Source organism: Nycticebus coucang, chromosome 10 (assembly GCF_027406575.1).
Source record: "Nycticebus coucang isolate mNycCou1 chromosome 10, mNycCou1.pri, whole genome shotgun sequence".
Classification (NCBI taxonomy): Eukaryota; Metazoa; Chordata; class Mammalia; order Primates; family Lorisidae; genus Nycticebus; species Nycticebus coucang.
The window spans coordinates 113,954,381-113,966,910 of NC_069789.1; the positions used below are offsets into that span (position 1 = coordinate 113,954,381).

The 12,530-nt window shown below is 44.7% G+C and overlaps 1 protein-coding gene across 1 annotated transcript; it reads right to left on the reverse strand.

The window, feature by feature from the left end:
• SIGLECL1 (SIGLEC family like 1) lies at positions 1-12,162 on the reverse strand. The gene is made up of 5 exons (XM_053606138.1): positions 12,153-12,162; positions 2,919-3,194; positions 2,689-2,788; positions 1,000-1,156; positions 1-27 (listed from the first exon to the last, which is right to left on the reverse strand). Exons 1-5 carry the CDS (start codon positions 12,160-12,162, stop codon positions 1-3), a joined length of 570 nt encoding a protein of 189 aa, XP_053462113.1.
• Positions 12,163-12,530: the final 368 nt, after the last annotated feature.

The following is a 12,530-nucleotide window of genomic DNA, read 5'->3' on the forward strand; positions in this document are numbered from 1 at the left end:
TCAGTTGGCTTGTTGATCTCGCTTTTCCTGGAAGGGGTAGGGGTGTGGAGCAGGGCAAAGAGAAAAGGATGTTGGAACAGGCTTGGAGCTGAGGCCTCCAAAGCTTAGAAGGACACCCCTATGAGCACAGAACAAGGCAATGTGGAGCAAACACTGGCTTAGCTTTCCTCATAACCCATAGTTGGAGCCTGCAAACCTGTCTTCCCTCAGACCTACCCCTGTGCACCCCTGGTGCCAGGAGTCCCCCACAACCCTGCCCCTCCTCTGGGACATCTGGCCTGAATTCCTTAGGCATGTTGGGTTCCTCCCTCCTCTAGGCCACCATAACTCCCTGGCTAAGCCCTCACCCTGTGCAGGTGCCCTCCCTGCCAGCCTGGCTGCTCTCTGAGGGCAAAGCCTTGGTCTGACCCATTTCTGAGACCCTGGCATTGCCTTGCACAGAGATTAGAAGACATTTTAGGACAAACTGGTAGGATTTAAACAGATGCATGGTTTATCTGTAGAAAGAAACTAGCTCTTCATGTTGGGTGTTGAAAGGGCAGCAGGGCACTTCTGATCCTTGAGGATCATAAACGGTAAATAACAGTGAGGCCTGGTGCCCCAGATGCTGTCTCTGCCAAGCCCTGTGGGGGATGTGGGGAGCAGAATGAATGGAGGAGTAACCCTGGCTGGGCCTGGTCTCCTAGCACTTGAGGGTGGTGTGGGCCTGTGGCATCTACACTGCCACCTGCCACCTGCTGTACACTCTGGGAACTCAGTGTGCTGGTGTGTTTGTGTCTACATTGCTGATTCTAATTTTCTTTTCAATTCTCTCTCCTAATTTTCACACTTCTTTCCCTTTCTGGATCTTAGCTCCATCAACTATGAAATGAGGTGAAAGCACATTCTGGCACTGAGATGTCCTATAAGGCTGAAGGTGACAACTTCAAAACACTGCACTCCTTTCCCTGTGGCTCCTGTTCGTTATTCTGGTAGATTCCAGATGCAAAGGGTACCTACCAGTATCTGCCTCTTAGAAGATGGGACAACTGTGGACGCTCCTGGTTCCTTAGACTTCAGAGACATCTTGGGTTCTTGGCTTGCTTTGCCTTTTGAGATCTTTTTTGCTTTGATTGCTGCGATTTTCTTTGCCTGCTTCATTCTGATATATTTTACTCTAAGAAAATGTGCTTCTGATTGGTTCTGGCTCTCCACCTCCCTGTGTCCCCACATGGGCTCTGGTCCTGATTAGAAGTTCTGGTTTAGAGCCTCCACAACACTACCAGTTTGCTGTGTGATCTAGAAAAGTCTTGCACCCTCTCTGGGGGCCCATTTTATATCCTACATATCTGGGATACCCTGTATCCAGATGGGATCAGTAGTGAAAATGCCTGGTCTTCAAGTCCAGCTGATTATACTTTGATTCACAGTGCTTCAGTTTTCCCTGCTGCTGGCTTATCTTTTTTTCTTTCTCAAATTCCCACACTTCCAGCTACCCCTTATTACTTGTCCCAGCTCCTTCCTGCTTAGACCTCAGGATCAGCTTCTAGCCTGGCCTCTGGCCTCACTCCCTGCTCTGTGTCCCACCCCAGGCTCATGCTTTCCTTCCCTGATGTCTTCCATGATTCCTGACTTAGGATTCATTTCAGGCCGTCTGGATTGGCCAGAGGATTCCCTGCCCGACTCTCTGGCCTGGCCTCCTGCAGTCCTGCCATTCTCACTCTGGGCTTCTCGCTAATATGTCTAGCCAAGTTTCAAGGCTCTTTATGAACCAATACCAAGAACTTCTTTCAACCTCATTTTTTAGCTATCAGCTGTCACTCTCGATGCACTCGATGCTATAGAAAGACATTGGAAATGCTTCAAACACACCCCTGGGCTTCTGTGTATAAAAGTTGAGCATCTTTCATCTAAAATGCACACTCTCTGGGTGAAGGGCACACTTATAACTTTGACTCAAATGGTACAAAAGCAATTTATGTAACCAAAATGTTTGTACCTCTGAAATGAAATTTTAAATTTCATTTAATAGTCTGAATATGAAATCTTAAAAAAAAGAAAATTTAAAAACCCATAAAATACTTGGGATTTTAGATATTTTCAGATTTTGGAATATTTGCATATACCCAATGAGATATCTTAGGGATAGGATTCAAGTTTAAACACTAAACTCATTTATATTTCATATACACCTAGGCCCGAAGGTAATTTTATGCAGTATTTTTCATAATTTTGTGTAAGAAATAAAGTTCATGTGCACTGAACTACCACACAAGGTCAGGTGTGGAATTTTCTACTGTGGCATCATGTGGGCTCTCAAAGAGTTTTGCATTTGGGGCATTTCAGATTTCAAAGTTTTGGATTAGGGATGCTCAACCTCCACCACTTTCCACAAGCTGAGGCATCTTGAGCTTTCCAGGTCCACTCAAGTTAGCATGTTGGGGACTTTGCTGGCCTCTCTAGGGCTGCAGCTCCTTCCTGGTTGTCCTCTTTATGATATCTGCAGCAAGGGTCTGTCCCATGGGCCTGCTTTGTGGCTTAGTGTAGTCCTAATGGCCCTGGGTGGTGGGGACTATGTTTGGTGCCCCTCTCCCTTTTTAAGCCTGAGTTGCTTGAGGGCAGGGTCCCATCCTTGCCTTCCTTCTCCCTGTCTGGCAGCAAGCAAGCTTTGGGGAAGGCTTGCCAGTGAATTTCCCCCCTTGTGCTCACATGAGGGGAAGGAGGCAGAGGAAGAGCAGTGTAACTGCAATGGTTCCGTAGACAACACCTTGGATCAGCCCTTTCATGAATGTCTGGGAAACCAAAGAACCTGAAAGGAGAGCAAGAGAGAAGTTTGGCATTGAAACCAAAGCTCTGCTCCCTCCTGTTGCCCCAAGGCCAGACCCCATCCCACTCCTCATCCTCACCCAATCACCAAGCCCCTTCCACCCCCATCCTACTTGACATCAGTAGGATGCTGGAAGTGTGGATTCCGTTTTGGTTCTTCCCCTCACAGACAAGTCTCGTGCCCATTTCTGGCTTCTCTGTCAGGCGGATGGTGCTGTTTGCCCAGGGGCCAAGCACGATGGACATCACCTGGAGACTGCCATTTGTGCCATCCACAGGGGCACCTCCCAGCCACCACTGCACGGAGGGTGTGGGGACCCCATGGAAGGCACAGCTGCACTGCAATGTCTTCTTGAAGGAGCAAGAGGAGTTGAAAAGCCTGGCTGGTGCTGTGGGGAAGGGTCAGGAGTTGACAAGACATCCTGACCTCTTTCTCCAGTTCCTTCAGGACTCAGCCTTCTCCTTATTCACTAGGAGCTTCAGAAAGACCTTCTAGAAGCCCATAGGATCACAGGTTCCAGCCGACACAGACCAGTTCCTCTTTATCCTCATCTGGCCTGGACCTGAATGCTAGAACTTGTAAAGGGAGGGCGAGTACATTTCCCAAGGATTTGCATTGCCTGTGATCCCTGCAGCCCAGGCTAGACATCCAAAACTGAGGCCTGAGACTCTGCTTCTCATCCTCCCACCCCCACCAACCTCTGTGATCACTCCCCACTCCATCACTTACCATCTGGATGTCATATTTCTCTTTTCTGTGCTGTTTCCTAGTCTGGAAAATTGGAATATTTACTGAACCCGTCTCATATTACCAGGGCTATAAGAATGAAAGCCTTAAGATGTATAGTGCCCCTAGCTTGGTACACAGTAAACTATTACACATTTGATAAATAGAACTCCTTTCTCAATTTCCTTCTTCCTAGTTCCAAGTGGCCTTTTTTGTTGTTGTTGTTGTTGTTGGGGATTCATTGAGGGTATAAAGAACCAGGTTGCATTGGTTGCATTTGTTAGGTAAAGTCCCTCTTGTAATTGTGTCCCACCCCCAAGAGGTTTGTCAAACACCATGAACCCCCACTCCCCTCCCTCCTTCCTTCTCTCCACTCTCCCCTTCCCCCAACCCCCACCATGTCCTAGGTCATTAATTGCCCTCATATCAGAATTGAGTACATGGAATTCTTGCTTCTCCATTCTTGTGTTTTACTAAGAATAATGTGTTCCACTTCCATCCAGGTTAATACAAAAGCTGTAAAGTCTCCATCTTTTTAAATGGTTGAATAGTATTCCATGGTATACATATACCACAGCTTATTAATCCATTCCTGGGTTGGTGGGCATTTAGGCTGTTTCCACATTTTGGTGATTGTAAATTGAGCTGTGATAAACAGTCTAATGCAAGTGTCCTTATGGTTAAAGGATTTTTTTTCTTCTTCTGAATAGATGCCAGTAATAGGATAGCAGAATCAAATGGGAGGTCTAGTTTGAGTTTTTTGAGAGTTCTCCATACTTCCTTCCAAAATTGTATTAGTCTGCAGTCCCACCAGCAGTGTAAAAGTGTTCCTTTCTCTTCACACCCATGCCAGCACCTGTAGTTTTGAGATTTTGTGATGTGGGCCATTCTTACTGATGTTAGATGATGTCTCAGGGTGGTTTTGATTTACATTTCTCTAATAATTAGGGATGATGAGCATTTTTTCATATGTTTGTGAGCCATTTGTCTGTCTTCTTTTATTTATTTATTTATTTTTTTAGAGACAGAGTCTCACTGTACCGCCCTCGGGTAGAGTGCCGTGGCATCACATGGCTCACAGCAACCTCTAACTCTTGGGCTTACACGATTCTCTTGCCTCAGCCTCCCGAGCAGCTGGGACTACAGGCGCCCGCCACAATACCCAGCTATTTTTTTGTTGCAGTTTGGCCGGGGTTGGGTTTGAACCCACCACTCTCGGCATATGGGGCCAGTGCCCTACTCACTGAGCCACAGGCACCGCCCATTTGTCTGTCTTCTTTAGAGAAGGTTCTGTTCATTTCTCTTGCCCATTGATATATGGGATTGTTGGCTTTTTTCATGTTGATTAATTTGAGTTCTCTGTAGATCCTAGTTATCAAGCTTTTGTCTGATTCAAAATATGCAAATATCCTTCCTCATTGTGTAGATTGTCTATTTGCTTTGGTTGTTGTCTCCTTAGCTGCACAGAAGCTTTCAGTTTCATTAAGTCCCATTGTTTATTTTTTTTGTTGTTGCAATTGCCACAAAAGTCTTCATCAAGTCTTTCCCCAGCCAATATCTCCAAGTGTTTTCCCACACTTTCTTTGAGGATTTTTATCATTTCATGCCTTAAATTTAGGTTTTTTATCCATCTCAAATCAATTTTTGTGAGTGGGGAAAGGTGCAGGTCCAGTTTCAGTCTTTTACATGAGGATATCCAGTTCTCCCAGCACCATTTATTGAATAGGGATTCTTTCCCCCAGTGTATATTCTTGTTTGGTTTATCAAAGATTAGGTGACTGCAAGATGTTATTTTCATTTTCTCTTTTTCTATTTGATTCCAGAAATCTGTCTCTATTTTTGTGCCAGTACCATGCTGTTTTGACCACTATGGCTTTGTAGTACAGCCTAAAGTCTGGTATGCTGATGCCCCCGGCTTTGTTTTTATTACTAAGAACTGCCTTAGCTATACAGGGTTTTTTCTGGTTCCCTAAAAAATGAAGAATTATATTTTCCACGTCTTGAAAGTATGATGTTAGTATTTCAATAGGGATGGCATTGAATCTGTAAATTGCTTTGGGAAGTATAGACATTTTAATAATGTTGATTCTTCTCGGCCATGAACATGTTATGTTCTTCCATTAGTTTATATGTTCTGCTGTTTCTTTTCTTAGGATTTCATAGTTTTCTTTCTAGAGGCTCTTTTGTTAGGTATATTCCTAGGTATTTCATTTTCTTTGAAGCTATTGTGAAGGGGATTGTGTCCTTAATTAATTTCTCATCTTGGCTGTTATTGGCGTATACAAAGGCTACTGACTTGTGGATATTGATTTTATATCCTGAGACATTTTTTTAATCACTTCCAGGAGTCTTGTGGTTGAGTCTTTGGGGTTTCTAAGTATAAGATCATATTGTCAGCAAACAGGGAGCGTTTGGCCTCCTCTACTCCCATTTAGATGCACTTTATTTCCTTCTCTTGCCTGATTGTATTGGCTAGAACTTCCAGCACTATGTATTGGCAATAGAAGAGAACCTTTTCTGGTTCCAGTTCTAAATGGAAAAGCTTTCAGTTTTACTCCATTCAGTAAAATATTAGCTGTGAGTTTGTCATAGATAGCTTCGATCAGTTTAAGAAATGTGGCACCTATGCCTATTCTCTTCAGTGTTCTAATTAGAAAAGGATGTTTCTGCATCTATTGAGAGGATATGATCTTTGTTTTTGCTTCTGTTGATATGGTGAATTACATTTCTGGACCTGCGTATGTTAAACCAGCCTTGCATCCCAGGGATGAAACCTACTTAATCATGATGTATCACTTTTTGATGAGAGGCTGTAGTCCAAGTGGCCTTTGTTTTGAGTATCATTTGAAACCAAGACTGGTAAGACATCTCCCAGGCAAGAAGTTTGAAACTGGAAGGGCTGTTTTAGACCAAAGTATACTAACAACAACAAAAAAATAGAATACCTATATATATAAAGTGTGATCCTACAGGGAATCCTGAGAAATTTTCTTAAGATATGTGGAGAAAATGGAATTCAGATTGGATATTAAGTAATGTTACAGAATTATTGTTAATTTTCTTAGATGTGAAAATGATATTGTCATTTTCTGGGGAATGAATCTATTCTTAAGAGTATTTAGAGGTGATTTTCAAAATTTGATGTAACTCACTTTCAAAAGACACAGCGTAAACAAAGAGTGAAACACATATGACCAAATATTAACAATTGTTTTATGTAGGTGGAGGATATTTGAATATTAAAACTCCAAGTTTTCTGTATGTCAGCTTGGCGGCTGTAGCTCAGTGGCTAAGGGCCAGCCACATACACCAGAGCTGGCGGGTTCAAATCTAGCCAGGGCCTGCCAAACAATGACAACTACAACCAAAAAATAGTCGAACGTTGTGGTGGGCACCTGTAGTCCCAGCTACTTGGGAGGCTGAGGCAAGAGAATTGCTTAAGCCCAAGAGTTTGAGGTTGCTGTGAGCTGTGACACCATAGCACTCTACCGAAGGCAACATAGTGAGACTATGCCTCACAAAAAATGTTTCCTATATGTCTTAAGATTTTCATAATCAAAATCTAAGAAGAATATTTAATAATAAGTAGATTATTATAAGCTGATTTCAATGGTAATTCCAATTGCAGTTCTATGGTAGGTGAGAGGTCTCCTTGTTCAGCAAATCAACTTATTCCTACCTCTAATCCCTTCCCAGTGTTCTGGAACTAGCCCATTCCTTTCTTATTCCATATTTCTGCTTGCTTTACAGGACACCTTTGTGGGGTCTCTCTGCCCTATCCCTTAACCTCCACAGATCAAAACTGATGGCCCCTTTTCCTTCTCACATATAAAGATGCTGCCCAGGCCTCTAGGCCATGAAGTACTTTTCTCCTTCACACTGCATAACGACTCCCTTTTTGCACTGCCTTTTTTCCCCTTCCCTTTCTCCAATTTAAAACTCCATGTTGGAGCCTTGTTTGGGTCCTGTCTCAGACTTTGCCAGTAAGTCACAGAACAACCTTGATCAAGTATTTTCCCCTTTCTGATTTTCCTTTTATTTTGTCATCTGTAACGCAAGAGGGTCTTATTGCTGAAGATATAAAGATTGGTCTAGTTAAAAAAATTCTTATTTCTTCTTGCTCCTCTCTAGAATATACATGGAATGACTCCTCATGCATCCATTTATAATTTTCTTTGACCATCACTTGATTTTATCTTTGTCTTTTGTGTGAAGGGCTCCAGGATACTCTTGGTTCTCAGCACACTTCCAACTGTGTATTTCCATAGCGAAGTGGAAGTGGTGCAAATGTGCCCCTGATTTTCTAAGGGAAAGACTGACTTATGAACGACTGATCTACTTACTCTAATGGCAAACGAATTTTCTAGGGAAACTGATGATGACTGTTACGATTAACTGGCACGTGTGGGATAACTGTGTGGAATGACTGAGTGCTTTATGGGGGGAGTGCTAAACTGAGGGACTTGGAGCCTAATTAGCAGATGAAGAGGCCAGGCTACGAAGGGGGTGAATTATCTGACTAAATGATTTACAAGGAGAGTAACGGTTGATTCATAAGGGCCACTCATCTGATCTTTAGCCGACAGACAGCCTGGCTGCCTTACGGCTGGACTGAAGACTCCCAGCTGCCCTCCGGACTGACCCGTGACCGGCGTGGTAGTGACTGGCTGACTGAACAGAGAAAAGGGTTCCCGATGATCTAACTGACTAGTCCCAGTCTTACCCTCTGATTGATCCAGAATTGGCCTCTGTCCCGCCAAGGGACTCGCGGGGGCCTCACAGGACCGAGAGTCCCCTGTGAGAGCCTAACCGACCAGAGGCTGCCTCGCGGCTCAAGGATACGCAGACTGACGCTGACTGGAAGCCCAGTTGTCCAAGTTCCAACGCATGCAACGCACCCGACAACTGCCAAAGACGCCAGCAAGCTAGGCCCCAGGCGCGCTCCTGGGCGACCAGTAATCTTCAGTCTCTGGCACAGGGAAGGCTGCGTGAGGGCGCCGCTCTGTCACCTTGGGCGGAGCCAGTTTGCCTCGGAGGTGTGTGCTTCAATTCGGTTCCGAAAGGGCTAGTTTCAGAACTCTGGGAAGGGATTAGAAGTGGTCAACGGCTGCACAGTTGTATTTTGTAGCCAATCAGTGAGGCAGATGGAACTTCACGTCCCTGGGCAAGCGCGTCTGGGAGCTGATTCACAGACACCAGAACCAATCAAGAGCCGAGAGGGCAAGTCCCTCCCCTCTTTGTGTCCGGGGCGGGTTTGAGCCAATCAGAGGCGGTGGGCGGTACCAGGGAAGTTTGGGCGCCAATTTTGTTTCAAGCGAGGCCTTTCTTGACCGTGCTAATGAACCAGGCTACCCTCCTGCCTTGATAACTCTGTTCCTCTTGTTTAATTAACCCTGTTTGTTTTTCCTCACACTTACCCATTACACTTTTTAACCAGTTGCACACTTTTCAAAACACTCTTTGCTACTCAATTGTATTTTTGTTTGTGGTTTGATTGTCCCAGGATAGAAGCTCCAGTTTTATTTTTTGTTGTTGTTTTGTGGCAAATAGGGATCCTCTATCCCCTATTATAACAGTCTCCCTCCCCCTGCTGCAGTAGTTCTCCTTCCCCTCCTACAACACTCCTCCTCCCAATAATTCAATAATTGAATTACTGCAATAATTCTTTTGAATAAAATCTCTCCTTATTTAATGAAGCTAAGTTTTGTATGTGACAGAATGAAGGATGTTGTCCAGCTTCCCTGGCCTGGCTGCATGGTACTTGGAGAACAGACCCCGGCCAGCCTTTTCAGTACTATGACCTGTCCTTGTTCCCTTTACCCTGGATTCCAACTATTGGAGACTAATTGTGCTCACCCAAATATCTGCCAGATCTGTGTGATCTTTAGTATCTAGTAGGTCTTCTGTGGTGTTTTAGAGTTTCATCCATGTTGTAGCATCTCTCAATACTTACTCTCCTTTTAATGGCTGAATGATGTTGCACTGCCAGAAGACTGGAGAGGCCAAAGGTGAGGAGGATGTGAGTCACTTTGTGGGTGCCCTTGAGGGGGAGGGAGGCACACCTTAAGGCATGAGGTTCCTGTTCTAGGTCTCAGGGCCCTATCAACACGACACAGACTTCCTGCCACTTCACAACTGTGGGGCCCAGGACAGCCTGGGCTACAAACTTAGGAAGTGTCTGGGCAGAAATGGGTATAGGAGCTTGAAGGGGTTGAGATCAAAGAGCAAGAGACCAGAAGTCTCCACACTGAAATGTGAGAAAACATAAAAAGAGGAAATACTTGTCCCAGACTGAAAAAGTGAAAATCAACTCAGATGTAGAAATAAAAACAGCAACCTTGCAGTTATTGGGGTTACAGGGCAGCTGCAACAATAAAAGGAAACCTCATTTCCCCCAAGGTCTTGAAATAGCTGTGAAATGCCGTGAGGATCCCTCTTTGAGTGATTAATGATTTCTTACTAATGATGGTCTAAACTGGCTTTGTTAGTCCCACCTAGTAACTGGAGATACCTCTGTGCCCTGTCTTTACCTCAGAATTGCCCCAATCCCTAGTTAATACCCATAGTGGGCAAAGCGCCCAAATATGAAGATGGATACGCTCCCTGTCTTACACTAGACTCCCCTGACCGGCGACACAGATCTAGGATGCCACCAGGCCCTTTATTGGGCTCAGGCCCCCTCTGCACTGGAGTCTGATCAAGGCTATACCCCAACCCCCAGAGAAGATGCTCCACCCATTACGAGACACCCTGGCCCCACCCCTGGAAAGACCCAGGAGAGCTGTCTCTGTGTGTGATTTGAGCTCAAATACCTCCCAACTCTGCAGAAGACCTCAGAGGTTCCTGGTCCCAGTTCTACCCCAGGAGAACAAAGAGTGGGATGTATTCAGGCCTGCTTGGGAGGGGTGGATGATGTCAGGGCAGGAACAGAAAACAATAGTGAGTGGCTAGGCTTCTCTCTCCTGCTCCTTGCCCCCTTCTTCTGTCCACTCACAATATCCCTCCTGTGTACACTTTCTGTCTGCTCCAGCTGACTGAGCCACAGGGAAGGAGAATGTCCTTGCTAAGCTGCTCTGTTTACTGGTTTCTGTACTGTTTCATTACCTATCTTGCTTCATAACAGCCTCACAGAAAAATAAAAATTGAAGTTAGGGGCTAGACTTCACATTTGACAAAGGAGCAGACTGAGGGTCAGGGATGTAGAATGTGTGACTGGGTCCCTTTCTCCAGTTCTCTGCATTGACTTCAGTGTCTCTGAGCAGAAGAGATTCCCAGGCCTAAAAGGGAAGGGTAGAACCTCACACCACTTATTTCTGGCTCTAACTGAACTCTTCTTCCAGTCATATGAGACTCCCCTGATGTTCTCAGAGGGGCTCCCCTTCCACCCAGGGAAGGAATAAGCATAATGAGGTTACCTGCTGTCTGTTGCTGAGTCAGTGACTGGGAAATGGTGGGTCTGGTTGTTCCTCCACAGTGGGGTGATGGGTAGGTGAGGAGAGAGGCAAGATGCCTGGCCTCTGTGCCATTCTTCCAGTCCTGGGGTCCTAAGCCAGTCGGTCTTCTCCTAACCATTGTTCAGAGTTCTCCTTTGATTTTCTCTTGAGCCACTTACAGAGTTTATGGCTGTGCTTAAAGGAGACTAGCAGTGAAAAAAATGGGTCTATACCATCTTGTCTGGACCAGAAGTCTAACAGTCAGTATTTAAGATTTCAGCAGGCAGGTTGATCCATATCACCTGCCTGCCATTATCATAGATAAAAGTCTATCTCAGCTGTATTTTCTGTGGATAAGGAATTTGGGTTTAGGCATCGTTTTTTAGCAACACCAGAATCTTCCATTTGTTTATTTAAAGACACTTTGAACTTATGACATAATGCTTTCACCTCTGTAATGGCTTGGGTACTCCTGGTGAATTTGGGGGTGCCGGTGAATCAGTTTTTGCTTGAACTGATTTCCATTATTTAATCAGGGCTTCAAGCAGGAATATTATGAGCCTATGTCTCCCTCTGCCATCTGAACCCAGACTTTGGAGCTCATTTTGAAGGACAAGATGGTATTAGCCTAATGAGGACCTGTTGTGAGCTTTCTTAGAAGAGGGATGTGGGTACATGGACAGGAAGGGAAGAATCAGAATGGGATCCACAGAAAATAGGGTCAGATGTGGCCATGGAGGAGTAGACTGGGTGGGATTCAATTTAGACTAATTAGAGCTCTTCATACCACAGCTCACAGGCTGCCTGTTTTTGAAAATAACACTTTATTGCAACAAAACCTTATAATTTATCTCCACGTTATGTATGGCTGATTTTGCACTGCAACAGCAACATTGCGAAGTTGCAAGAGACACTATGTCTTATAAAGCCTAAAATATTTACTCTCTGGCCCTTTACAAATAAAGTTTGCTCTTCTCAGACTTAGAATTTCATGCTGAGAAGCTTGGATTCGGGAGTGAAGGCAGTATTTTTACTGTGGTCAGCTCTGAGTTTTAGAAAATTCCAAGAATGCCATTATTATGAGTTTTTTGTCTGTAGCAGGACACAATGGAGGCAGAAATCCAAGTAGGAGACCCATGCACCTGTTTTACAAAGCAGGAAATGAGAGACAGGGTAAAGTAGCTTACCTGATGTCATGCTCTTAGCAACAGAGAGAGCACAGATTTGTTTCCAGGTGTCTCAGATTGCAAAGTCTAAGGTAATGTCATCATAGCAGAAAACTCACATAACAGTTGATAAATTTATTTCATATAGAGTATTAAAATCTCCAAGAATCAGCCTTTAGGTTCTCTTCCCAGAGAAGATGTCAATCTGCTGGTTCAGACCAATGCTCCTGTAGCTTCCTCACTGGGTCCTGATGTCTGGGTGGTAGCAGGAGGTGCCGCCCGAAGGACCCATCACAGGCAAGCTGGGGGAGGCATAACGCAGCTCCTCCTCCATCCCTGTGCTTGGAGTTCACAATGATGCTAAGTAGTATTTCATTGTATGTGCATGCTATGACCTTC

Bases quoted from the DNA above. Each gene is read 5' to 3' on its own strand.
- SIGLECL1 (XM_053606138.1), bottom strand. The intron at 2,789-2,918 runs GTAGGATGGGGG...CTCTCCTTTCAG, and splicing joins CAGCATCCTACTGATGTCAA to GTTCTTTGGTTTCCCAGACA. The intron at 1,157-2,688 runs GTGAGCACAAGG...ACATTTTCTTAG, and splicing joins CTCTGCCTCCTTCCCCTCAT to AGTAAAATATATCAGAATGA.